This window comes from Tachysurus vachellii, chromosome 23, assembly GCF_030014155.1.
Source record: "Tachysurus vachellii isolate PV-2020 chromosome 23, HZAU_Pvac_v1, whole genome shotgun sequence".
In the NCBI taxonomy this organism is placed as follows: Eukaryota; Metazoa; Chordata; class Actinopteri; order Siluriformes; family Bagridae; genus Tachysurus; species Tachysurus vachellii.
In genome coordinates this window covers 1,258,338-1,285,837 of record NC_083482.1, presented here as the reverse complement: position 1 = coordinate 1,285,837, position 27,500 = coordinate 1,258,338, and the positions used below count along the sequence as shown (strand labels likewise).

The 27,500-nt window shown below is 42.3% G+C and overlaps 4 protein-coding genes across 10 annotated transcripts in view; 3 read left to right on the top strand and 1 right to left on the bottom strand.

Moving 5' to 3' along the window:
* The window catches only part of ftcd (formimidoyltransferase cyclodeaminase), a 7,113-nt gene extending 6,744 nt beyond the window's left edge, over window positions 1-369 (top strand). The window contains exon 14 of the mRNA XM_060859211.1: window positions 1-369. This exon is cut by the window's left edge and continues 982 nt beyond it. The gene's annotated coding sequence lies outside the window, so the exon portion shown is untranslated.
* Window positions 370-3,843: 3,474 nt separating this feature from the next.
* On the top strand, window positions 3,844-8,719 carry mstna (myostatin a). Its single transcript, XM_060859555.1, is given in 4 exon segments — window positions 3,844-3,877; window positions 3,880-4,290; window positions 4,614-4,984; window positions 6,449-8,719. Coding segments are annotated over 4 exon segments (1,182 nt in total). The 5' UTR covers window positions 3,844-3,858; the 3' UTR covers window positions 6,830-8,719.
* Window positions 8,720-11,263: 2,544 nt separating this feature from the next.
* The window catches only part of stat1a (signal transducer and activator of transcription 1a), a 16,764-nt gene continuing 527 nt past the window's right edge, over window positions 11,264-27,500 (top strand). Inside the window, exons 1-26 of one of the 4 annotated variants that reach the window (XM_060859533.1) lie at window positions 11,264-11,458; window positions 13,049-13,193; window positions 14,274-14,424; window positions 14,746-14,841; window positions 15,352-15,441; window positions 15,602-15,680; window positions 15,774-15,865; window positions 16,361-16,512; window positions 17,716-17,874; window positions 18,388-18,480; window positions 18,583-18,642; window positions 18,962-18,985; window positions 19,265-19,352; window positions 19,443-19,484; window positions 20,273-20,356; window positions 21,530-21,628; window positions 21,719-21,854; window positions 21,948-22,003; window positions 22,850-22,941; window positions 23,123-23,262; window positions 23,361-23,549; window positions 23,716-23,788; window positions 24,972-25,067; window positions 25,350-25,419; window positions 25,604-25,633; window positions 26,674-27,500. The exon at window positions 26,674-27,500 is cut by the window's right edge and continues 527 nt beyond it. In XM_060859533.1, coding sequence (XP_060715516.1) covers window positions 13,066-13,193; window positions 14,274-14,424; window positions 14,746-14,841; window positions 15,352-15,441; window positions 15,602-15,680; window positions 15,774-15,865; window positions 16,361-16,512; window positions 17,716-17,874; window positions 18,388-18,480; window positions 18,583-18,642; window positions 18,962-18,985; window positions 19,265-19,352; window positions 19,443-19,484; window positions 20,273-20,356; window positions 21,530-21,628; window positions 21,719-21,854; window positions 21,948-22,003; window positions 22,850-22,941; window positions 23,123-23,262; window positions 23,361-23,549; window positions 23,716-23,788; window positions 24,972-25,067; window positions 25,350-25,419; window positions 25,604-25,633; window positions 26,674-26,700 — 2,346 coding nt within the window. In that variant the 5' untranslated portion in view covers window positions 11,264-11,458; window positions 13,049-13,065 and the 3' untranslated portion in view covers window positions 26,701-27,500. The remainder of the gene's footprint in view (window positions 11,459-13,048; window positions 13,194-14,273; window positions 14,425-14,745; window positions 14,842-15,351; window positions 15,442-15,601; window positions 15,681-15,773; window positions 15,866-16,360; window positions 16,513-17,715; window positions 17,875-18,387; window positions 18,481-18,582; window positions 18,643-18,961; window positions 18,986-19,264; window positions 19,353-19,442; window positions 19,485-20,272; window positions 20,357-21,529; window positions 21,629-21,718; window positions 21,855-21,947; window positions 22,004-22,849; window positions 22,942-23,122; window positions 23,263-23,360; window positions 23,550-23,715; window positions 23,789-24,971; window positions 25,068-25,349; window positions 25,420-25,603; window positions 25,634-26,673) is intronic. The other 3 variants (XM_060859536.1, XM_060859534.1, XM_060859537.1) reach the window with 3 other exon arrangements.
* glsa (glutaminase a) overlaps window positions 27,218-27,500 on the bottom strand; it is a 15,642-nt gene continuing 15,359 nt past the window's right edge. For all 4 annotated transcript variants that reach the window (XM_060859538.1, XM_060859539.1, XM_060859540.1 and 1 more), the window contains exon 18: window positions 27,218-27,500. This exon is cut by the window's right edge and continues 1,733 nt beyond it. The gene's annotated coding sequence lies outside the window, so the exon portion shown is untranslated.

The window sequence follows — 27,500 nt, the reverse complement described above, 5'->3', positions numbered from 1 at the left end:
GGTGTAATAACCAACACACTGAGTCTGACCTGGTGTAATAACCAACACACTGAGTCTGACCTGGTGTAATAACCAACACGCTGAGTCTAATCTACTGTTAAAATAACCACTGAGTCTGATCTAGTGTTATAATAAACACTGAGTCTGATCTAGTGTTATAATAAATACTGAGTCTGATCTAGTGTTATAATAAATACTGAGTCTAATCTATTATTATAAACACACTGAGTCTGATCTAGTGTTAAAATAAACAGTGAGTCTAATCTAGTGTTATAATAAACACAGTCTGATCTAGTGTTATAATAAACACTGAGTCTGATCTATTGTTATAATAAAAACTGAGTCTGATCTAATGTTATTATAAACACACTGAGTCTGATCTAATGTTATTATAAACACACTGAGTCTGATCTAATGTTATTATAAACACACTGAGTCTGATCTAGTGTTATAATAAACACTGAGTCTGATCTAATTTTATAATAAACACTGAGTCTGATCTAGTGTTATAATAAACACTGAGTCTGATCTAATTTTATAATAACACGCTGAGTCTAATCTACTGTTAAAATAACCACTGAGTCTGATCTAGTGTTATAATAAACACTGAGTCTGATCTAGTGTTATAATAAATACTGAGTCTGATCTAGTGTTATAATAAATACTGAGTCTAATCTATTATTATAAACACACTGAGTCTGATCTAGTGTTAAAATAAACAGTGAGTCTAATCTAGTGTTATAATAAACACAGTCTGATCTAGTGTTATAATAAACACTGAGTCTGATCTATTGTTATAATAAAAACTGAGTCTGATCTAATGTTATTATAAACACACTGAGTCTGATCTAATGTTATTATAAACACACTGAGTCTGATCTAATGTTATTATAAACACACTGAGTCTGATCTAGTGTTATAATAAACACTGAGTCTGATCTAATTTTATAATAAACACTGAGTCTGATCTAGTGTTATAATAAACACTGAGTCTGATCTAATTTTATAATAAACACTGAGTCTGATCTATTGTTATAATAAACACTGAGTCTTATCTAATGTTATTATAAACACACTGCGTCTGATCTAGTGTTATAATAAACAGTCTGATCTAGTGTTATAATAAATACTGAGTCTAATCTATTATTATAAACACACTGAGTCTGATCTAGTGTTATAATAAACAGTCTGATCTAGTGTTATAATACTGAGTCTAATCTATTATTATAAACACACTGAGTCTGATCTAGTGTTAAAATAAACAGTGAGTCTAATCTATTGTTACAATAAACACTGAGTCTGATCTAGTGTTATAATAAACACTGAGTCTGATCTAATGTTATTATAAACACACTGAGTCTGATCTAATGTTATTATAAACACACTGAGTCTGATCTAGTGTTATAATAAACACTGAGTCTGATCTAATGTTATTATAAACACACTGAGTCTGATCTAATGTTATTATAAACACACTGAGTCTGATCTAGTGTTATAATAAACACAGTCTGATCTAGTGTTATAATAAACACTGAGTCTGATCTAATGTTATTATAAACACACTGAGTCTGATCTAGTGTTATAATAAACACTGAGTCTGATCTAATGTTATTATAAACACACTGAGTCTGATCTAGTGTTATAATAAACACAGTCTGATCTAGTGTTATAATAAACACTGAGTCTGATCTAATGTTATTATAAACACACTGAGTCTGATCTAGTGTTATAATAAACACACTGAGTCTGATCTAATGTTATTATAAACACACTGAGTCTGATCTAGTGTTATAATAAACACACTGAGTCTGATCTAATGTTATTATAAACACACTGAGTCTGATCTAGTGTTATAATAAACACACTGAGTCTGATCTAATGTTATTATAAACACACTGAGTCTGATCTAGTGTTATAATAAACACACCGAGTCTGATCTAATGTTATTATAAACACACTGAGTCTGATCTAATGTTATTATAAACACTGAGTCTGATCTAATGTTATTATAAACACACTGAGTCTGATCTAGTGTTATAATAAACACTGAGTCTGATCTAATGTTATTATAAACACACTGAGTCTGATCTAGTGTTATAATAAACACTGAGTCTGATCTAATGTTATTATAAACACACTGAGTCTGATCTAGTGTTATAATAAACACTGAGTCTGATCTAGTGTTATAATAAACACAGTCTGATCTAGTGTTATAATAAACACAGTCTGATCTAGTGTTATAATAAACACTGAGTCTGATCTAATGTTATTATAAACACACTGAGTCTGATCTAGTGTTATAATAAACACACTGAGTCTGATCTAATGTTATTATAAACACACTGAGTCTGATCTAGTGTTATAATAAACACTGAGTCTGATCTAATGTTATTATAAACACACTGAGTCTGATCTAGTGTTATAATAAACACACTGAGTCTGATCTAATGTTATTATAAACACACTGAGTCTGATCTAGTGTTATAATAAACACAGTCTGATCTAGTGTTATAATAAACACAGTCTGATCTAGTGTTATAATAAACACTGAGTCTGATCTAATGTTATTATAAACACACTGAGTCTGATCTAGTGTTATAATAAAATCTTTTTCTCATGCATACACCAGAGGGGATGTAACCTTTAGACATGTGGTTGTAGACATGATTAAAGCTCAACACTGATCCAACATCACATCCATCTACAGACTGAGGCTCACAATCACGCACCTTTTATCTGTTCCCCTACAGTTGGAGTTTACTGGATCACTATCACTCACTGTTTGAAGACGACATCACTGTTATAATTAAACCTTCTCTACACAGAATATTACAACATGACGAGTCCTCACTTCCTAATCATTCTTTGCTGAGAAGTCAAAATGAGAGTCAGTTTTTTTCTGCAAAACACAAACTTTTATTTAACTGTTTGGGTTTATTTTATCTTTAGTTTAATACACTTAACTGTAGTGTATTTAGTTTTATTTAATTATGATATTCATTTAGATTTTATTAACAGACGAACAATTTGGTGATGATTTGAATCCAATCACTGTTTAACTAATAAACATCACCTTTTGGTGTCTGAATTGTGTTTCTCGTTTATTACACATATACAAGTGCAGATGTGCCGTGTGTGGGCTTAGATAAGCCCCCAAATACACGACAGACAGACAGACAGACAGACAGACAGACAGACAGACAGACAGACAGACAGATAGCAGACAGACAGACAGACAGACAGACAGACAGACAGATAACAGACAGACAGACAGACAGACAGACAGACAGATAGACAGATAGATAGATAGATAGATAGATAGATAGATAGATAGATAGATAGCAGACAGCTAGACAGACAGACAGACAGATAGATAGATAGATAGCAGACAGACAGATAGATAGATAACAGACAGACAGACAGACAGACAGACAGATAGATAGATAGATAGATAGCAGACAGACAGATAGATAGATAGCAGACAGATAGACAGACAGATAGATAGATAGATAGATAGATAGATAGATAGATAGATAGATAGATAGATAGATAGATAGATAGCAGACAGCTAGACAGACAGACAGACAGATAGATAGATAGATAGCAGACAGACAGATAGATAGATAGCAGACAGATAGACAGACAGATAGATAGATAGATAGATAGATAGATAGATAGATAGATAGATAGCAGACAGACAGAATTCAGACAGACATATAGTTAGACAGACAGATATTAGGTAACTCCCCCTCCCCATTCGTTGTGTTTTTTGATCCCGAATGTACCGGAGCCAATCCCGGTGATGCACACAGCAGGATCTCTCGGTATAAAACCATAACGCATAACGGAGCCGCTCAGATGCGACGCGTTTCCTGCTCGTCGCCAAAAAGCCCTCAGCCGCCCGCCCAACATCCGGGATCATGCTTCTCATCATTTTCCTAATCAGTGTGTTAAGTGTATTGGGACCGGAGGGTCAGAGCCCGAGCACGACGCTGCGACCCCCGGTGACAGAGGAGAGCGGTCAGTGCTCGGCCGCGTGCGAGTCCCGACAGCAGAGTAAACTGTTGCGCCTGCACTCCATTCGCTCGCAGATCCTGAGCGCGCTGCGCCTCGAGCGCGCGCCGAACCTCACCCGGGACGCGGCGAGACAGCTCGTGCCCAGAGCGCCGCCGCTGCTCGAGCTCCTCAGCCGGTACGAGAGGCAAAATGGCAGCACGGGCGAGGATTACGAGGAGGCGGAGGAGCGCGAGGAGGCCAGCACCGAGACAATCATCACCATGGCGACGGAACGTAAGCACACTTTTATACCGACTTGATGCAATTCGAATAAAAATAAAATACGGATGGACTTCAAATGTACTAAAGCGTCTGTAATGTTGCACTGCAGCTGCAGAACTAATGTAGCTCACAAGCAATGGAGGTTTATGGCCACCAATTAACCTCAAGCAGAAATTGCTCTTTACGGACAACGACTCATGAACATTAATAAAGTAGAACATTTATTGAACATTAAAAAATAAATACATCTAAATAAATATCATGAAAATATTTTAAGATGAACTTAGACACAGCAAACACAATGTTTACACGAAATCTTTTCTTCCTCGTTTCAGCTCAAAGCGTATCTCAGACCAACTCGGTACCGCGGTGCTGTTTGTTCTCGCTCAGCCCCAAGATTTTGCCGGACAACATTGTGAAGGCTCAGCTGTGGATCCACCTGCGTCTGGGCAAAGAGGCCACGAGCGTCTTCATGCAGATCTCACGCTTTCAGCCGCCCTTCTACAGCAACCCCAGTCCCAAAATCCTCTCTCTGAAGATCGACGCTGACACCCAGACCAACCCGTGGCAGAGCGTCGACATGAAGCAGCTGCTGCAGTCGTGGCTCAAGCAGCCCGAGAGTAACTTCGGCGTTGAGATCAAGGCCTTCGACAGCCAAGGGAAAGACTTGGCCGTGACCTCTGCTGAATCAGGAGAGGAGGGGCTTGTAAGTTCATTTCATTAACATCTTCATTACAGCGATGTGATGTTCACTTTTAACTGAGAATTAGCTAATGCCAGCCAAAATGATCCATATGTTCAGAAAGATAACTAGCTTTATGTCTGCTAGATGTTTGTCTGTTGCCATGTTTTATCTGCCAAGCTTGTCACTAGGTACTGTTTCTAACTGTCACAGCCCCTTCCCAAAATGACTACAATACTGACATGTACATTACAATAAGCTCCTGCTCCATGCTGTACAAAACTTAGCAGTATACTGTATATATAAAGGTACCATGGACTGTGGGAGTGTCGATACTGGACTGTTGGCATAAGATGCGTGCCCAGTCTTGTGGATTTATTTTTCACCGAGTTATAAATCATTTGCAAAAAAAAAGTCATGCCTGGGATGTGAACATCACACAGAGAGAAGCTGCTAGTGTCACTGCTCCACATTCTGGCTAGCAAGTGATACGTCTCTTGTATTGCAGATAGTTTGTATCTTGTGGGCGCTGCTTCTGTTCCTTCTGTCTCTGTACCCATTTAATGAGAGCTTGTGTATCACAGGAGCTACAATATGTGCAGGTAGGAAGTAAAGTTGAAGAAATGTTAAATTAAAAAAAATAACTAGATTTGTAAAGTTCGTCGCGACAAACTTTGATGTTGGCTTTGACGAGGCAAGGATTCGCAAAGGCCGGTGCTTTTTGGAGGCGAGTGGACATAAGGTTCAGTGTTACTTTTGGAGGCAAGTGGACAGAAAGATAGGGTGACAAAACATTTGGAGGCAAGTGGAGACGAGCATGTGATGTCATCAGAATACTCCTGAGGAAGTTCCCCACATTGGGCTGAGTGTGGTGTTATATCAAATGCCCATGTTGTGCAAAAATATTTATTTTCACGTGAAATCACATGACGTCACGTGACGTCATCAGAATACCCGTGAGGAAGTTCCCCTCGTTGTTCTGAGTGTTTTGATATGTCACATGTCCATGTTGTAAAAAGTTTTTTGATTTTGCATATTTTGGGGGCGGGGCTGCGGGACAACCGGAAGGCCAGTCGGTACACCAATTTAATCTTTGTTCAGAGTATCACCCTAAAGGAGCTGGTCGAGTTTGGTGTAGATAGTTCGAAAGCTTGCCGTGTTATAAACCTCCAAAGTTTATAATGGGAGTCTATGGGAAAAAAGGGCATTTTGAGACCCGGTACCGGAAGTACCGGTACTCGGATCGCTTATAAAAGTCATAGCAACAAACTTCAGACCAGCGTCTACAACATATCTGAATTTGGTCCATGTGGCTCGAAAGCTCTAGGAGGAGTTACTCTTTATAAATTTTTGTCTAAGCTTAAATAGGAAAACAGAATGTTGGCTTCTACAAAGCCAAAATAATTATGTGATTAATAAAATGTCCATCTATATGTTTAAGAATAACTGCATATCAACTTTTTCTCTTTTTACAAACATTTTTTGCAGCAACCCTTTCTAGAAGTCAAAATTACAGAAGCGCCGAAACGTTCCAGACGAGAATCCGGCCTCGACTGCAACGAGCGTTCTTCTGAATCCCGCTGCTGCCGCTACCCGCTCACCGTAGACTTTGAAGACTTCGGTTGGGACTGGATCATTGCGCCTAAGCGCTACAAGGCCAACTACTGCTCGGGCGAGTGTGAGCAGGTCCACCTGCAGAAGTTACCGCACACACACCTGGTGAACAAGGCGAACCCTCGTGGTACGGCTGGACCGTGCTGCACGCCTACCAAAATGTCCCCCATAAACATGCTCTACTTCAACCACCGAGAGCAGATAATCTACGGGAAGATCCCTTCTATGGTGGTGGATCTCTGTGGCTGCTCCTGAGGTTTGCCTTAGTGTTGGGATTCCAGCTTCCTTTCTATGCTGACACTCATTAAACACATCTGATAGAAAGTCTGAGGGAACATAGAGGAATTCTGCTTCATCTCTAACACAGTGCTACTGAGCTGCACCTCACCACGTTTAACTCTTTTCTGCGTAGAGCAACACTGAATGTTGTGGAATATGTGCGAATCCAGTCAACATCCCTTCTCACTTACATATATTACTCATACCATAAAGACTTCACCTTCATAAAGACTCTCTCGTTTCTGTCTTTTGAAGATGATAAGAAAAATCTCAGCTTGTCATGTTACTGAGAAACAAATGATGCCTAAACTCCTCTGTCCTGAAGATGTCAGAAAGTGTAAAGTTCCAGCGTTACCTCTGACTGTTACAAAGTGCTGACACTGGAGACTCCACAGAAACTTCACCATACCAACTAAGTGGAGTGTCTGTTGTACAAGACCCAGTGAAGGTGCCTTTACTATAGAAACAACAAAAATGGAATTTTTGGACTATTCCAAGACTTTGAGATGGAGGACATTTTTCTTTGTCCTGTCAGAAGTCTGACTATTATAAAAGTTAACTGTAGCATTAACTCGCAGCATTAACACTTGTGCTAATGAGACATTAAAAAAAACATTATAGCAACACTAACAGGAAAAAAAAAACAACCCTTGACGGTTTCCTCCATCAGCAAGAGTTTTAGATGCGCTGAGCACATAACAATGTTTACTACTTTAATCTGCTTTATACAGCTTATTTTGTTTAAGTAGCTTTTTCGAACAAACTGGAATCAATACGAGAGCTGAGCGATAATTCCTGACATATTAGCTATATGAACAAAGTGGAGAACAAACTTTATTAGATGTTTGTTCCAGTGTTAGTACAAGTGTTAATACAGCTTTAGAGTGAATGTTATTTGAATTACAGCTGAGTGTGTGGCAGGACTTGGATTAGGAGTGTTGTTACTGATTAGTGAGAGAATGTGGGAGTGAGAGCGAGTGTTTGACAGTTAGATCAAAAGTGAGAGTGAGACAGTGAGAGTGAGACAGTTAGTGTGTTAGAGTGAGACAGTGAAAGCCTGAGAGTAATACAGTGGGGGTAAGACCGTGAGAGTGAGGCAGTGGTAGTGTCAGAGTCTGAGACAGTGAGACCGTGAAAGTGTGAGAGTGAGACCGTGAAAGTGTGAGAGAGAGACAGTAAAAGTGTAAGAGTGAAGCAGTGACAGTGAGAAAGTGAGTGTGAGACAGTGAGAGTGAGACAGTGTGTTAGAGTGAGACAGTGAAAGCCAGAGAGTAATATAGTGGGGGTGAGACCGTGAGAGTGAGACCATGAAAGTGTGAGAGTGAGACAGTGTGAGAGTGAGACAGTGAAAGTGTAAGAGTGAAGCAGTGAGAGCGAGACAGTGAGTGTGAGACAGTGAGTGTGTTAGAGTGAGACAGTGAAAGCCTGAGAGTAATACAGTGGGGGTGAGACAGTGAGAGTGAGACCGTGAAAGTGTGAGAGTAAGACTGTGAAAATGTGAGTGTGAGACAGTGAAAGTGTGAGAGTGAAGCAGTGACAGTGAGACAGTGAGAGTGAGACAGTGAAAGTGTGAGAGTGAAGCAGTGACAGTGAGACAGTGAGAGTGAGACAGTGAAAGTGTGAGAGTGAGACAGTGAAAGTGTGAGAGTGAAGCAGTGACAGTGAGACAGTGAGAGTGGGTATGACAAAGTGAGAGCGAGAGCGGTTGTGTAAAGCCAAAGTCAGTTGTTGACTTGAATTGAATTGTTTAATGACCTTAAAGCACTCTGTCCTTCACTAACCCGGACTGAAAGTCCTCACTGACCCTGCCTCAGGCATGTGGGGCTGATTACGGCTCTTTGGACAAATAAACAAGTGGTCAACTTATTTCACTCACACACAGGATCCTGCCGTGATGTTAAGACAACGATTCCCTGCCCTCAGCTTGAGGACAGTGAGAGTACAGGCAGATGGTTCACCTGCGCTTCACTCTGTTAAAGGCATACTGCACCACAAATGTGTCGCTAACACCAGCAGTATAAAAACTTCACTGTTAGCAAAAAAAAAAACACACAAAAATAATAGTGATTTTGTTAGTAAAGAGCATTTCATAAAACTGACAAATGTCTGATAATGAAAACAGTGAGGTTATACCTAGCAAAGTCTCAATTACATAACCATGAATTAACTAGGGATGAGTCTATTTCTTATTTAAAATGTTAGCGTCCAGGAGAGGACGGAATCTATCATGGCTAATAATCAACAATGTCAGTCAAAATGGAATCCATTACTTTTCTCAAAGGTTCCATGTGTTATTAGCAGTGTTAGCATTTATGAGGATGAATTATCTACTTCAGAAAAGGAAATAAATCACAGAATTGAGCAGTTAGCACAATCCTGAATAAATCTCACATATCAGAACTACATTCATTAATTAGCACAGAATGAGAAGAACTGTTATAACAAGCAGAAAAAAGGGAAGTTAACACAGTAACATCTCTATTTGATTTTATTATTTATTAATAATAAGAATTTTATAGAATGTGAAAGTAATAATAGCATTTGGAAGGAGAAATTAATCTAACGTGGCTAATAGTGAAATAATACACTCGTTATTAGCACTGTTAGCAATTTCCTTAAGAACTAGAAAGTAGTAAAAAATATTTTTTAGCACAATTTTGAGCAAGGCTAACCGTTTGGGGGAAAATGTTTCTATTCAAGAGCCGAGAAAGAAAAAGTGTATAAACTGTGAATGAAACTGAAAGTAGCATTTGTGTATTTCCTCTTTATGGAATCCTATTAGCTACAGAGCAGTGAGTGCAGTGCGGAGTGGTTTATAAACAATAAGCCAGACTGTGTGACGTCCTGATGTTCTCTCTGCTAAAGAAGTGGTTCATGTGGACAGAGTTAGCACAGCTCAATAACGCTAATAACAATGCAAATATTACATTTGTTAGCTATTAAAGTTCAGAGATTAATAGTTTAGGTGAAAAGCAGAAAGGGATTTGTTCAGTCGGATAAAAATCTGGAGCAGATGGTTATGTTGGTTACAATGTGAAAAAGATTTTTAGAATAAATTATAAACTATAATGATAATAAATTTAGCTAAGCACTGATAAAAAGTGTTAGCACAGTCAGTGTCTGTTCATTGTTAGCAATGCTAGCAGAAGCAGTGCTAATAGTTGAAGCTGTGATAAGGATTTCTGTTCATATGAGATATGTGCAATTGTAGGCCAAAACGCTGACTCGGCACACGTTCCACGGTTCCACTGTTAAACGGTTAATGCTAGGAAATGCAGCACTGATATTACTACTATCACACAAACCTTAGAGTTATTTAACCGGAATTCCAAAAGACGCTATCGGATGGTGTCATCTGACCAGAACCTCAGCACTGCTGTTATCTGAATGGAGGAGCTTGAATAGTTTGTGACTGTAACTTTAGTGGAAGTCTGAGTGAGAAAAAGAGAAATGGGGGAAAAAGGGGAAAGGAAAATGCTATTTATTTCCATCCAGACAGCAGTTGACCAGATGTTTGGTAATCTACCTATTCATCTTCTCCACTGGAGACATTCCCCACTTACACAGAGACGTTTAAGCGACATCATGAGTTACTGTATCATCACAAACATTCCCACCCTATCATTCCCACCAGGAAACTCTGAGCTCCCCTACAGTTGGAGTGAAATTAGCTTGTGGATCAGTTATCCAATGTGTGGTTGTGTTGTGTTGTGTTGTGTTGTGTTGTGTTGTGTTGTGTTGGAGTCATTTTGGATATATGGAACTAGAACGTTGATCATTAAAGTAAATATACTCCCACAAACATCTTTTCAACTTTGAATTGAATATATAATTGAAATATCCCCCCCCAGTATACAAATTAAAAACAGAAGCCCTTATCCAGAGTGACCTATTTTTACAACTTGATGAGGAGTTGAGGGCTTTGGGGCAGCTTGGTTCTGCTGGGTTTTAAACTCACAGCCTACTGCCTTCAGATCAGAAGCTCAATGTCTTAACCACTGATCCACCTTCACCATGCAACAGCTAAAACTGAGTCTTTTCAGTTGTGTAACCTTTTAACTCACAATAGTTTCACTACTAAAACCAAGCCTTCACTATTCACTATTACTGCAGCTACTGACTCACAGTGAAGGGTAATGAGAATAAAGTGCAGGGCGTAATGAACTGTTTTCGGTTTCACTGAACAACGTCCTGTACGGACACGGAATGTGAGAATCTGAGTCAAAACCGACCATAATGTCGGTCATTTGGTCTTTTCCTCTTTTTCTCCCGGAAAAACAGCGCACAGTCTTCAGGTTTCAGTTTCCCGTAAACCACGTGATCACGTCACTGGGCCTTTCCATAGAAGCACCGCCCCCGTGCAGCTCGCGCTCTGATTGGTCCGCGCTGTGAGCGTCGATCCAACAGCGCGTCGTGTTTGGCTGATTCCGGTAAAGGTACCGAGGGTGCGCGAGACCTCACTGTGAACCGGGGGTGCACGCGGATCGGGAGTTACATGTGATTTAACGGTGTTAAAGGGCTCGAGGTTCCGCCGCGAGTGTGTGTGTGTGTGTGTGTGTGTGTGAGTGACGCCGAGCAGCAGACCTGCAGACTGTAGCTGTGGCGGTAAGTGGAAACCAGTGGGACGTTTTGTTCAGCGTCAACAGCAGGATGTTTGTGTGCGAGAAGGCGGAAGTGACACTTATTTATAATGACTGATTAAACCCGCGAATTATGGTGTAATTAACATGTACTTTATCCATCTGAGCACTCCAGGGGTATAAACAGTGCGTTAATGCCACACTGTTGCCCCATGTGGGGTATAAACTGTGCGTTAATGCCACACTTGCCCCGTGTAGGGTATAAACAGTGCGTTAATGCCACACTGTTGCCCCATGTGGGGTATAAACAGTGCGTTAATGCCACACTGTTGCCCCATGTGGGGTATAAACAGTGCTTTATTGCCACACTGTTGCCCCATGTGGGGTATAAACAGTGCGTTAATGCCACACTGTTGCCCCATGTGGGGTATAAACAGTGCGTTAATGCCACACTATTGCCCCATGTGGGGTATAAACAGTGCGTTAATGCCACACTGTTGCCCCATGTGAGCACTAACCTGTGTATGAGTTGGTGGTGCATCGTGTGTGTGTGAGTTGGTGGTGCATCGTGTGTGTGTGTGTTGGTGGTGCATCGTGTGTGTGTGTGTTGGTGGTGCATCGTGTGAGTGTGTGTGTGTTGGTGGTGCATCGTGTGTGTGTTCATGCACTAACCTGTGTGTGTGAGTTGGTGGTGCATCGTGTGTGTGTTGGTGGTGCATCGTGTGTGTGTGTGTTCATGCACTAACCTGTGTGTGTGAGTTGGTGGTGCATTGTGTGTGTGAGTTGGTGGTGCATCGTGTGTGTGTTCATGCACTAACCTGTGTGTGTGAGTTGGTGGTGCATTGTGTGTGTGAGTTGGTGGTGCATCGTGTGTGTGTTCATGCACTAACCTGTGTGTGAGTTGGTGGTGCATCGTGTGTGTGTGTTGATGCACTAACCTCTGTGTGTGTGTTGGTGATGCATCGTGTGTGTGTGTGTTCATGCACTAACCTGTGTGTGTGTTAGTGATGCATTGTGTGTGTGTGTTCATGCACTAACCTGTGTGTATGAGTTGGTGGTGCATCGTGTGTGTGTGTGTGTTCATGCACTAACCTGTGTGTGTGTTAGTGATGCATTGTGTGTGTGTGTGTTCATGCACTAACCTGTGTGTATGAGTTGGTGGTGCATCGTGTGTGTGTGTGTGTGTGTGTGTTCATCACTAACCTGTGTGTGTGGAGTGATACTGCAGCTCCAACATACACGGTGGATTACAGCAGGTCAAGAGTTGTGTTAATGTTCACACTGAACCTGTGGAAACAAGTCTGAGATCTCAGTGAACAGATGATTTTATTTTCTTCACCTGTGTTCACTGATTGCTCAGATGTTCTGATGTTGAAGCCCAACCTACTGCACGACTTACACATCCTGAAGTGTGTTTCTGCTCATCGTGACTGTAGTGATGATCTGAGTTACTGTATCTGTCCTGTCTGCTTTTACCCTGTCATTAACGCTCGACTCGTATCTGCGTGATCGCTCTAAACGTCCTCCAGGTGGTGGTGATGCTATTTTAAGCGCTTGCTAATTTTGGCGTGATGGTTCCCAGCGAAGCCGTGTAACTCTGGTTCTTGGTTCCTAGTGAGACGAATCTCCAAGATGAGTCAGTGGCTCGAGCTGCAGCAGCTGGACTCCACTTTCCTGGAACAGGTGGACCAGCTCTATGATGACAACTTCCCCATGGCCATCCGCCAGTACCTCAGCAACTGGATCGAGAGCCACGACTGGTGAGGAAAAGAATTGTGTCACAGTGTCACCCTGTCGTGATTTATTGTGCACACATTTGAAATTAAGAACGTGGCCACAAGATATTTGTTGTCACGTCTCCATTATGCCGTGTTCACACTCGTGAATCTCCGTGTGTTCACTCAGTAATCAGACTCGTTATTTAAGATCACTTAATCTCCAGATCATTACCGGTTTATTCAGGAGGTTAAAATGAAGAGATTGTCGTCCTGAAAGCGTTGCGTACAACTTCTTCAGTACACGATTCCCTACATGAACTAACCAATACATGAAGGTATGAAGGGGCAGAAGGTAAAATGTGAAAGCAGAGACTCTTGATTAAACAGGTTAGACAGTGTTGTCAGTGAGCACACTGGGTTAAGCGCCTCAATCCTAACACGATTCACCTTTTCTGCCACTTTTGGGTGCTTTGTTTAAGCAGGTGTGGACGTTTTCGTAGTCATCAAACTCTACACATTCACAACAGTAACGACGAGTGAAGATTTAAGTGCTCGTCATCCTCTGACTGTAGCTCTGACACGAGGAACGTCGGAAAGCCAGAATGCCTTAGTCTTGTTTATGCGCATAGAGAAGGTACACACCCTTCATTTAACACACCTCGTCGGCACGTGGAAGCATTTCTGACTTCTCTGCAAATCAGGTATGACAACTGATGACGATCGGCTCAGAGGAGTTCTGACATTCTTATTACAGCGTCTGATAAAACGCTGAAATGTGAGGTGTGTGAGCACTTCTGTGAGATACCGTACAAGAGACCGGGCAGATGTTAGCGTGAACAATAGGATAACATACACACACACACACACACACACACACACACACGTGAGATAAATCTCTGTGCAATTATGTGAGGTTTAGTGTGTATTGTAGTCATGAGCTAAGCGAGGAATTGAAATAAAGACCGTAAACAGTAATTTATATAAAAACAGCAGTTATATATATATATATAAAAAAAGGAACTAGAAATACAGTGAAGAAACCCAAGAGCCAACAGGAAATAACGACCGTATAACTAAAGCAAATGGCTCAATCACTTCTAGCTGCTTCTTTTGCTCACACAGGGACCACGTGGCCAACGTGGAGAACGAGTCACTGGCTCGAGTGCGGTTCCATGACCTTCTGACCCAGCTGGACCACCAACACAGCCGTTTTGCCATGGAGAAGGACTTCCTGAATCAGCACAACATCCGCAAGATTAAACGCAACCTGCAGGTCTGCAGCACACACTCGCATAAATCACTTCCCCATTTCCCATTACTGCAGTGCTCTCTCTCTCTCTCTCTCTCTCTCTCTCTCTCTCTCTCTCTCTCTCTCTCTCTCTCTCACACACTCAGTAGTCCTACTTTTCTCACTATATGTGGTGATGAGTTCTGGGGTTATCTGATTATTCTGCACATGAACATGCTTTCAGGTTAATTCACCAGTGCATGAGAGAACAGTTAGCGGCTCAACATCCTGACACACACACACACAGACCTCGGTGTGAGATAAACCACCTCAGTCATCACTCACCCTGATCTGTTCATGTTTTAGACTCTGTTTGGGGACAACCCTGTCTCAATGGCCATGATCATCAGCAAGAACCTGACTGAGGAGAGGAAGATTCTGGCAGCTGCACAAATCTCTGAGGTGAGGAAGGAAACTGATGAACCGTTTGATAAGCAATTAAACAGAGCTGAAAAAAACATTAACCCTTGTTCCATCATCGTAGCATGTAACAATGAGCATGTATTGTGTAGCGTGTTGGGTGTTTGGTGGGTTCAGAGAAAGAGGAAACTGAAGGTAGGCTATGAGATCACACACCCTGTATCTACACACACAACCAAGTGTGTTAGTCACTTCCCTTCTGTTACTCGTATCCCTGCCACGGGGCTCAGTGCACCTCAGAACATTAAATAACACAATTTGTTAATAGAGAACAGTCATGAATACAATCGGTGCCGAACCATGCCCTGGTTCCACAAAGTGCCATTTCTCCTGCAAGATTTCATCACCTGTCATTAAAAGAGTATCTAAAACTGTGGGGTATGTGGAGTTTTCCCCCCATAGCCAAGACAAATACTAAGCATCATCTGAGAAGAACATGGAGCTGGTCGTATATGGATATTGTGGTAAATAAACATGTCCTTTATGACGCAGAACCCGACACATAACGCCCAGAGCGACATGATGATCGAGAAACAGAGAGAGCTGGACAGCAAGGTGAAGGACATCAAGACCAAAGTTCAGGTGAGGATCAGACATTAACTACACTGCCTACATTCGCATGATGGGCTCTTACGTTTTATGATGCGATGAAACTTTCCCCCCTCATGTTCTACAACTAAAACGTCTTTCTGAGTGCATTATGTGTGTAGTTTATCGACTAGAACTGTTTTCTATAAACCAGGAAACAGAGCAGAATATTAAGAACCTGGAGGATCTGCAGGACGAACATGACTTCAAGAGCAAGACTCTGCAGAATCATGGTACGTTCAGACACCACCAGGAGGAACGTCCGAACACAAGCAAGCATTCTGGAGCGGAGGTCAGCTAACAGTTCTATTGTTTTGGTTCTACAGAGGAGCTGAATGGAACAATATCGAGGGAGGAACTGAATCGTGAGAAACTCTACCTCAAAGCCATGTTTGTGAAACTCAACAATATGAGAGGGGTGAGAGTTTCTGAGTGTGTGGACCAGTGTTTCCATCACTACGTCCAAAACCTCATACTATCATTCTAAATAGCTGAAAATATTCAATTCAATTCAAGTTTATTTGTATAGCGCTTTTTACAATGGACATTGTCTCAAAGCAGCTTTATAGAACATAAACATAGAGCAGAAGGTAAACATAAGGAGTAATATAAATAATTAATATAATAAAAATTCAAGATATATATAGTTCACAGTGTGTATGTATGTGTGTATGTGTGTATGTATGTATATGTATTTATGTATGTGTATTTATGTATGTGTATTTATGTATGTGTATTTATCCCCAATGAGCAAGTCTGAGGATACTACAACATTTGTTATAACTGTGTGGGCTGGCAACTGTCATTAGCTATTTGGCATGGTAACTGGGAACACATATAACTGCAGCTAAGAATATAATATATAAAGTGTGTGTTTGTGTGTGTGTGTGTGTGTGTGTGTGTGTGTGTGTAGGTGGTGGTGGGCCAAATGTCAGAAGTTCTAAACCTGATCGAGCAGCTGGAGTACGAGCTGATATCAGTGGAGCTGTCTGAATGGAAACGACGCCAGCAGATGTCCTGCATCGGAGGACTCACCAACGTCTGCCTCGATCAGCTGCAGAACTGGTAAAGACACCGACTTAAAATCCCACATTTGGAGGTTTGTGTGTTCTCTATACACCTGAGCCAGATATATCAACTGGTCAGGTATTCTTAGGTGTTCTGAACACATACAAACCAGGCAGCGTCAGTTATTCTCAACACCATCAAGCCAAGTGTTCAGGTATCCTTAAATACCATGGCCTTCATATTTTCAGTTATTCCCAAATACACTTGAGGTATCCTTGTATTCACAGAGCCCTTAAGCCAGGTATCCAGATATGCCCAACACAGTTAAACCTGAAATACACATATTCCCAAAACACCAGGCATTAAAGTGTTCCACTCACCTGAACCTGGTTTTTAAGTGTTCCTGAATCTCTTGATCCAGGTGAATCCACTGCACCCAAGCTATGTATCAAGTGCCCCTTTTCCACCAAAAAGAACCGGGTGCTGGTTCAGAGCTAGTCCTGGTGCTGGTTCAAAGTTGGTTCCACTGGCGAACCTTCTAAGAACCAGTTTGTCTTTCCATCAGTTAGAGAGCATCACAGAGCCGAGTCTGACGTCACTGTATACGTGTCACGTGTCCCGGCAACGTTAGCTCAGCAGCGGCAAACACAAACACATCAACAATGGTGGATGTTGCTTTACTGTTAATGCTCATGGCTTTGTGAACCTACATTAACATCGAAACGCGGCGAATCCAACGTGTACGTGCAGCTCCATGTAATCTGTATAAACGGAGGTTGTAATGGAGAAAGTACATAACGTTATTTTATCATTAACACAGAAAAAAGTTAGCCTTAGCATGTAGCTACTTACTATCATGTGTGCTTAAAGTAAAAGTGTATTAAACATTAGTATACTTAAGGTACATTATCAAAAGTGCTAACAGTAGCCCCCAGACAGGTGTTTCCAAAACTCCTGGGTCTGTTGGCCAGTTGTTTCCACCACAAATGTGCTAAGTCTGCCGGTGTTTGATGCTTTTGAGCCAGATAACTAGATGTTCCCAATACAAATGAGATGGGTGTTCAGGTGCACCACAACAGGTTCTTCACGTGTTCCCAATGCACCTGAGCAAAGTATTTACATTCCTCAACTAGCACACCTTTTGCAAATGCTATCAGAGAAAATATAACAGTTAAGGCTCTTACAATCTTAATAGGAAGCAATGTTCATAGCCATAAGGCATATAACTACCAATTTGGTGACATACTTTTTTGTGTTCAGGTTCACAGCATTGGGTGAGTGTCTACTGCAGGTTCATCAGCAGTTGAAGAAGCTGTTGGAGCTTGAGCAGAAATACTCCTACCACCAGGACCCCATCAACCTGAGCCGGGTATCGCTGGAGGACCGTGCGGCCATACAGCTTAAAACGCTGATCACCAAGTGAGGCTCCGCTGTCCATCCATGTGTTTAACTATACAGACCCAAACACAAGGTGGGGGTGGGGGGGGGAGGGTGTGGTGTCTCCACTGCACCAGATTCAGAGTATCAGGTGCCCAAAATGATCATTGACATGTTCCCAAATCATCTGAGCCAGTAAAAGCTGGTGTTACCAAATATTCAGTTGTACCCAGTGCACCTTAGTGAGGTATCCAGGTATTTCTGAAGGACCTCCGCCAGGTACAGAGGCAGTTGTTCTCCATTGGCATTAGCCCCAGGTACCTCCATTAAAGCCCCAGGTACCTCCATTAGAGCCTCAGGTACCTCCATTAGAGCCTCAGGTACCTCCATTAGAGCCCCAGGTACCTCCATTAGAGCCCCAGGTACCTCAAATGTTTTCATGACGTACTAAAGCTAGGTATAAACCTGAGCCACAGACATTGCTGTAATTTTATTCTATTCATATAAAGTGAATGTAATGTAGATTGTGTGTGTGTGTGTGTGTGTGTGTGTTAGTTCTATGGTTGTAGAGAGACAGCCTTGCATGCCTACACAACTGCAGAGGCCACTGGTGCTAAAGACTGGGGTTCTGTTTACTCTCAAAGTCAGGTATAAAACACACAGCATCACAAACACAATCGTATGTTAATGAAATGTATAAAAAGGTGTCTTCTGACCATCAGGTAGTAACGTTTCTCTGTAACGTTCCAGATTACTGGTGAAACTCCCAGAATTTAACCACACAGTTCGAGTAAAGGTGCACTTGGATAAGTAAGTTCCAGATTAAACTCCATCATTAAAGCGACTTTCAGGTTATTTACGTTCCACCACATTTCTGTGTGACCTGCTGAATAAACTTTGTGGTTAATGTTGAAATGTAGAAATGAAGAAAACTAATAATTTAATAAAAATACAAACCGTTTAGCGAACAAATGTTAAGCTAACTAAAAGTCTGACAAATGGCTGTCAATCATGCTCATTAGAATATTAAGCCACGCCCACTGCGGCAGTCTCAGCTCGGTGTGACCAGCTAGTTGATCTGCATTTTTGAGTGTTTTAGTACATGATTGCTTTCTTTTTCCCCCCGCAGAGATGTGACAGAGAAGAGAAAGGGGTAAGATGGCATATTCTGTAAAAAGCTCATATTTTATTTTAAATTGTCAATTTTATATTTATAGAAATTTCGGCTGCCTGAAGAATTAGTTTCTGTTCTTACTGTGTGTTTGTGGTTGAGAGTCATATTCTGGGACAAGTTCTAACCAACTTGCTAAGCTTTCTAGGAGACAAAACACACACACAAACACACACAAACACACACAAACACACACACACACACACACACACACAGACCTGTTGGTTGTTTCATATGTCAACGTTCTAAATTTGTCTCCAGTTTCCGGAAGTTCAACATCCTCGGGACGAGCATGAAGGTGATGAACATGGAGGAGTCGATCGGGATGGCTGCTGAATTCAGACATCTGGTAAACAATTAAATACTACACACAATATTCATCTCAATATTGTAGAACTTAAAACTTACCAGTGTTCATTTATTTATTTTACTAAAACAGCAACTGAAAGAGCAGAAAGTAGCAGGGAACAGGACCAACGAGGTAGTGGTTCCCTTCAACACCATTTACTGACTCTCAGGACCTCTTTTAGCCACACATTGTGTAAAGCATTGTGTGTGTCGTGTGTGTGTGTTGTGTGTGCGCTTATGTGTGTGTGTGCGCTTGTGTGTGTACATGTGTATGTGTGCACATGTGTGTATGTGTGTGTATGTGTGCACGTGTGTGTACGCTTGTGTGTGTGTGTACGCTTGTGTGTGTGTACGCTTGTGTGTGTGTGTGTATGCTTGTGTGTATGCTTGTGTGTGTGTACGCTTGTGTGTGTGTACGCTTGTGTGTGTGTACGCTTGTGTGTGTGTGTACGCTTGTGTGTGTGTGTACGCTTGTGTGTGTGTGTACGCTTGTGTGTGTATGCTTGTGTGTGTGTACGCTTGTGTGTGTATGCTTGTGTGTGTGTGTACACGCTTGTGTGTGTGTGTACGCTTGTGTGTGTGTACGCTTGTGTGTGTGTGTACGCTTGTGTGTGTGTACGCTTGTGTGTGTGTACGCTTGTGTGTGTGTACGCTTGTGTGTGTATGCTTGTGTGTGTGTACACGCTTGTGTGTGTGTATACACTGTGTGTACACGCTTGTGTGTGTCTATGTTTGTGTGTGTGTGTACACGCTTGTGTGTGTACACGCTTGTGTGTGTGTATGCTTGTGTGTGTGTACACGCTTGTGTGTGTGTATGCTTGTGTGTGTGTATGCTTGTGTGTGTGTGTATGCACGCTTATGTACTCTTGTGTGTGTGTGTACGCTTATGTACGCTTGTGTGTGTTTACGTGTGTGTATCAGGGTCCACTGATCGTCACTGAAGAGCTCCACTCTTTCACATTTGAAGCAGAACTCTGCTGGTCAGGACTCATCATCAACTTTGAGGTGAGGAATAAAGTTTATATAGAAACTCTGTTTATAAAAGTGTGTGTCTGTGTGTTTAAAGACCTTTTAACATGAATTAACATTCTGTACTGAAATAAAGTCCTAATAGTTCATGTTTATTACTGTAATGTGTTTATCATAAATAATAAATATAGTATAAATAAATAAATAAATAGAAAGTACTGCTCATGATTATAGATGTTTTAATATTAAAACTTTGTTTTAAAGACATAAGAAAGACTGTTTTAAAGACTTTGAGCTTGTAAACAAAGTTGCTGCATGTTTTAGAAACGAGTCTGAGGTAAAGTTATAAAAATAACGTTTTGTCTCCTGTGTAATGTTTTGTTTATGATTTGAAGCTAACATGCTAATCTCCTCAACGCTGAGTCGCTAGAACACGAGTCGGATCTTATGAGAACCGATTCCTAATCTTCAGTCTTTTTTTGTACTTTTTTGTACGTTTTTGTAGGTACAAGTATAATATCGTTACTTTTGCGTTGTGAATTAATCTAAATGCCTGTAAGTAAATCCATTCGAAGCGGTTTTATTAGTTTAAATTAGTTCGTGTATCGTTTGTGAAGTGAATCAAATAAAACTCACGTCAGGACATCAGGTGAGACTCCTGTTATGGGACTGAGTTCTTGCACAACATTATTCATGCGGAAACTCCTTATAAACTCCTTATAAACTCCTTATAAACGTCAACATGAACAACAAAATGGGGGAAAACACTAATTGTTGTTGTGGCGCTAATGGAGTCGACTCTTTGATGAGCCGAACAAAAAAACCGAATCGTTCCTGTTGCGGTTCCTTTATACGTCCAGTCAGAAGCGCATGTCGCCACCTAGTGGAAAGATGAAGAAACGTCAGTACTGCAGTATTAAAGGACAGACTGATGTAATCACAAAAAGTTTGTTTTTGTTTACTAGCATATTATTATAAATATAAATATTACTGTGTAATTTAACTTCCATCAGGATTCCTAATGTAATAAAACACACTCCTCTTGATGAGCTGCTCATTATTATTATTATTATTATTATTATTATTATTAGACTTTTCATTAGTGCTGTTGCATCATGTTTTTTTGTTGTTTTTTTTATATTTATACAAGAATATTATGTTTGAATAAATAAACATATTTGTTGTGATCGTGTGATTCTCTCGTGCCAGACGTCATCTCTTCCTATTGTGGTGATTTCCAACGTCAGCCAGCTGCCATGTGGTTGGGCCTCCATCATGTGGTACAACATGTTGACCTCTGACCCTAAGGTAGGACACGCCCCCAGAATTCTTCCTCTATGTAACGCTGACTGTTCTACGTTTTGAAAACTCTTTCGAATGTCTATTCTTTTCCATCAGAATCTGGCGTTCTTTGTGAACCCGCCCGCGGTGAGTTGGGGTCAGCTGTCTGAGGTGCTGAGTTGGCAGTTCTCCTCCATCACTAAGCGAGGACTGAACACCGAGCAGCTGAACATGCTGGGACACAAACTACTGGGTTAGTGTGTGATACAGGACACCACACAGATCCAGACTCGTCCTGATCTCGGTCACGTCAAATAAACCCAAAGCCTTTGTTTTATCCCCGTAGGACCAAAAGCATCCAAAGACCCCGAGGCTCAGATTCCCTGGAATAAGTTCTGTAAGGTATGAACAGAAGAAACACACACACACAATCTCTCTCACACACACACACACACTCTCTCTCACACACACACACACACACAGACACACCCACTGACACACCCACCCACCCACGGACACCCACACACACCCACACACCCACTGACACACACTCACACCCACTGACTGACACCCACACACACACCCACTGGCACACAAACACACCCACACACCCACTGACACACACTCACACCCACTGACTGACACCCACACATACACCCACTGGCACACAAACACACCCACACACCCACTGACACACCTACTGACACACACAGACACACACACACTGACTGACACACACACACCCACTGACACAAACACACCCACAGACACACCCACTGACACACCCACTGACACACACTCACACCCACTGACTGACACCCACACACACACCCACTGGCACACAAACACACCCACACACCCACACACCCACTGACACACACTCACACCCACTGACTGACACCCACACACACACCCACTGGCACACAAACACACCCACACACCCACTGACACACCTACTGACAGACACACACACACCCACTGACACAAACACACCCACTGACACACCCACTGACACACCCACTGACACCCACAGACACACCCACTGACACACACACTCACACCCACACACCCACTGACACACACACACACACACACACACACCCCCTCGCCCACACTCTCTCACAACCACCCACCCACCCTCACCCACTCTCTCACACACACACACACACACACACACACACATTTGGTTGGTTTATATCATTCAGATCTTTAATATAGATATTTAGTGAATAATAATTATTCCTGCAGGGAGGCAGTGAAAAGAACTTCACCTTCTGGTTGTGGATCGAAGGAGTCCTGGACCTGATCAAGCGACACCTCCTGAGCCTGTGGGATGATGGGTAAGAAGGGAATAATCATCATCTGTCTGTTGTTAGGGATTTCATGTTGTCAGCTCTAACACAGTGAGGTTTAAGATGTTAAGGCTGTGACATCCACACTGATCCGTCCCTTTTAACCCCCTTTGTCTTTCCTTCTCCTTATATGGACGTCGTTTCCTGTTCTCGTCTATCTCTGTAACAGGTGCATTATGGGATTTGTGACTAAGGAGCGCACTAAGGCCCTGCTCAGTGATAAAGCTCCTGGAACTTTCCTGCTGCGCTTCAGTGAGAGTAATCGAGACGGCGCCATCACCTTCAGCTGGGTCGAACACACCCCCAACGGTGAGACACGCCCACTTCCTGTGTGTACGTGTGTGTGAGTGCATATAAGCATCAATCCTTCAGTCATTCAATATAAGCCTTAATGTGTGTGTATGCAGGTGAGCCGCAGGTGCGCTCAGTCGAGCCCTACACGAAGAAGGAGCTCTCTGCCGTCTCTCTGGCTGACATCCTCAGAAACTACCGAGTGATGGCTGCTGAAAACGTCCCTGAGGACCCGCTGCGCTTCCTGTATCCCAGCACACCCAAAGACGACGCCTTCTGCAAATATTACTCCAAACCTACTGACAGTGAGTACACTACTACACTCTGACACACACACACACACACACACACACACAGAATGCTGTGATAATATATTATAAACGTGTGTAGTGTAATAGTGAAGTTTATTACAGTGAAGCTACACAACATCATCACAGGAAATGATCTCACTGTAATAAACTCTGTGTGTAGAACATGAGCCCATGGACGTGGACAAGAAATCAGACGATTATATCAGAACTACACTGATCTCTGTCTCTGAAATGTGAGTATTACAACTATTTTACACACACACACACACCCACTCACACACACCCACTCACCCACACACACACACCCACTCACCCACACACACACACCCACTCACCCACACACACACACCCACTCACCCCCACACACACACCCACACACACACACCCACTCACCCACACACACACACACACCCACTCACCCACACACACACACACCCACTCACCCACACACACACACCCACTCACCCACACACCCACTCACCCACACACACACACCCACTCACCCACACACACACACACTCACCCACACACTCACCCACACACACACCCACTCACCCACACACCCACCCACTCACACACTCGCACACACTCACCCACACCCAGTCAAATACACCCACACCCACACCCAGTTAAACTCACCCACACCCACTCACCCACACACACACCCACTCACCCACACACACACACCCACCCACCCACACACACACACCCACTCACCCACACACCCACTCACCCACACACCCACACATATGCCCACACACACACACTCACCCACACACCCACTCACCCTCACCCACACCCACTCATACTCAACCTCACCCACTCATACTCACCCACACCCACTCACCCACACCCACTCATCCACCCACTCACACACTCACACACACTCACCCACACCCAGTCAAATACACCCACACCCACACCTAGTTAAACTCACCCACACCCACTCACCCACACCGAAACACACCCACTCACCCATAACCACACCCCCACTCACATACTCACCCACACATACTCAAACACACCCACTCACACACACCCACAACCACCCACCCACTCACACACAGACACAGATTTCACTACTGTTCATGACACTGAGCATCATGAAAGGTGGAAAAATGATTATTTGAATTGTCTCTAATCATTTGGATAAACTTGGTGTATGAGGTTCCACCCAGTCGTCACACAGAGCGATTATTGGGCACGAGAGTCGTGTCTATGTGCCATATTTAACCTTCATACCATGTTGCACCACTTTAGAAAGTCTTAGTACACATTATTTAAGATCAGCAGGAAATCTTCCAGATGTTAGTGTGGTTAGACATCAGTACTAAAGGTCTGCAGGAATGTACTGAATGTTGTAACTAACAAAATATCTGAGAAATATATTGGACTAAATCTCCAACCTCCAACTAGGGAAAACCAAAGAAAACGCCTCCTCGGCAGTGAATTCCTACACGAGAGCCCGGGCTGGTCTCCTCAACAGCAAGTGACATCAAATCAACATGAACAGTAAAAACCACCTTTAAAACGAATTACACTCTGTACACTTCATACACACTTTATAGATGTGTAAACAACTACTTGCTTAGTATCTGACTAGTTTTGAGGAAGTAAATATCATCAGCAAATAAAAACCATCATCCCTCATCATCAGTCAGCCGGGTAGGTTGTTGCTAAGCGCCCACGACCCCGCATCTCTGTCGTCTGTGACGTCACTATGATCTCCAACTTCCTGTTTCCTGTGAGGTAAGAGGAACACAGCGTAAATCCAGTCTGTTCGTGTGTCTGCAGGAAAACCTCAGAGTATAACGACATCATGATGCCGCTCTCGCCCGAGGTGTACGGAGAACTGGAGCGCATGGTGAGGACATCACACACACGGTTCAGCTGAACTTAAATACACACAAATATTATAGACTATATCAAGAAATATCATGAATGTTTAGTGATGGATCAAGTGTGTGTGAGTGTGTGTAACCATTCTGACAGCTTTGTAAATGTATTAGAAACATAAACAATAGAAGCTGGTGATTTTTTTTTTTTAGACTCGGGACCTGACCGGAGAACTCGGAGAGGTAAACGATTTAAATAAACAGGTTTCATCATTAGTTAAAGGTGGGGTCTCTGATTTTTGAGAAATGCTTCAGAAAACTGAGTCGGGCCGAATAATAAACAAAAATAAAAACAAAAACAAAACAAGCGTGTAGCCAATGAGCAGAAAGGGGCGTGTCTTGTCAATATGGGCGGAGAGAGTGTTCAGTGCGCATGTGTGACATTAGCAGAAAGCGGTTTTAACATTGACATGGAGGATAAAAACAAAGAAAGAAAGAGAAGAAAGACTTACGATAAGGTAAGAAGTAGGACGTGTTAATATAGGATCAGCTTTCCAGCGCTGGAGAGAACTGAAGGAGCAGGAAGTTGGTCACATATTCACAGATTGGAGTTTCCTGAGTCAATAACTCCTGAGCTAAACACTGTTACTACACAAATAACACCTCTTTTCTATCGTAGTAATGTAGAGACGCAGCTACAACCGTGTTTTGTGTAGTAACAGTGTTTAGCTCAGGAGTTATTGACTCAGGAAACTCCAATCTGTGAATATGTGACCAACTTTACTTAAGACGCTGAGGCGCTTTTTTCCTTCTCGATAGGTGAGTAACGTTGGTTTTGTTTTGTTACACAGAACTAATATATGTCTTTGTCCTTTACATGATTATGTTTGTGTGTCATTTTTGCTTGTTTGTTTATCTACAATCGTATTGTTCTTCACTTCAGCTGTGATAAAGACACGTTTCTTTCTGTTAGTTGCCTGGGTTACGTATGTATGTGTGGGCGGAGCTATTGATACAGGGGTGGGACCCATTTGTGTTAGGGGCGTGTTTGTTTTGGTGATTTTATATGTCAACATTGGCTTTCAAACATCGGAGACCGCACCTTTAAGACCGAGTGGAGAAACTGATTTATTTTCCAGTTTGTTCTACAAATTTGGCCTCATGTTTATTTTTATACACACAGCAGGAGCTGTTTACTGTGTGATCAGTGTTACACAACACAGTACAATAAGTGTGTGATGTGTACAGATGTGAAACGTTACTCCGCTCTCTCCTGTGTCCAGCTGTGCTGCAGCCTTCCTAACGAGTGACGCACGGACGGACGGAGCCGAGACCTTCACCCGTCGTCTCGACCTACAGAACGAACGAGGACGAGAGCACCTGAGCTGTAATCTAACTTTTATATAAAAAAGGCTTATTTTAAAGCACCTTACATGTTAATAGCACTCACCTGCTGCTGATGCACTTTTCCTCTCGCTTTAGAAACTAGACACAAGGTATTATATCCGTGTCGTCCAGCTGTGTGCCTTTTGTTGTTTTTACACTGTATTAGAACAGTAAGAATCTATATATTTTCATCAGGGAAAGTCAGTCACTGTAAATTTAAATCGTCCTGTAAGGCAGCAGAGGCAAAGGGACGCGACCCCACACGCTGCCTCGACTCGTCCACCTACGCCACGTTCGTCCGGACGCTCCGTAACGTTTCGCAGCGTTATTTTATCACCACACCACAAGATGTTCACGTTACTGCGTCCACTCCCATGACCCCTTACAGATTTCTCCCCACTGCTGTTTGTGAAAGAAACAAAATCCCAAAACAACAAAAGAAACTTTTGAAAAGCTTTGCTTTTATTTGATGTTTTGTTTGAAACAAAGTGCTCAGCTTCAGCAGCAACACAACTGACTGAACAGCGTAACAGGAAGCATACAAACAAACATGTGCATATTGATCTTTATATGAAGAACATGTGTGTAATATAATATATATGAGATACATTCAGTCCTAAACGTAGCCTGTGATTGGACAGAGTGCAGCGTGTCATTAGATTAGATTCAGTTTGTGAACTGTCTGATTGGATGTTGTTAGAAATACCCTGGCGACTCTTTTCCT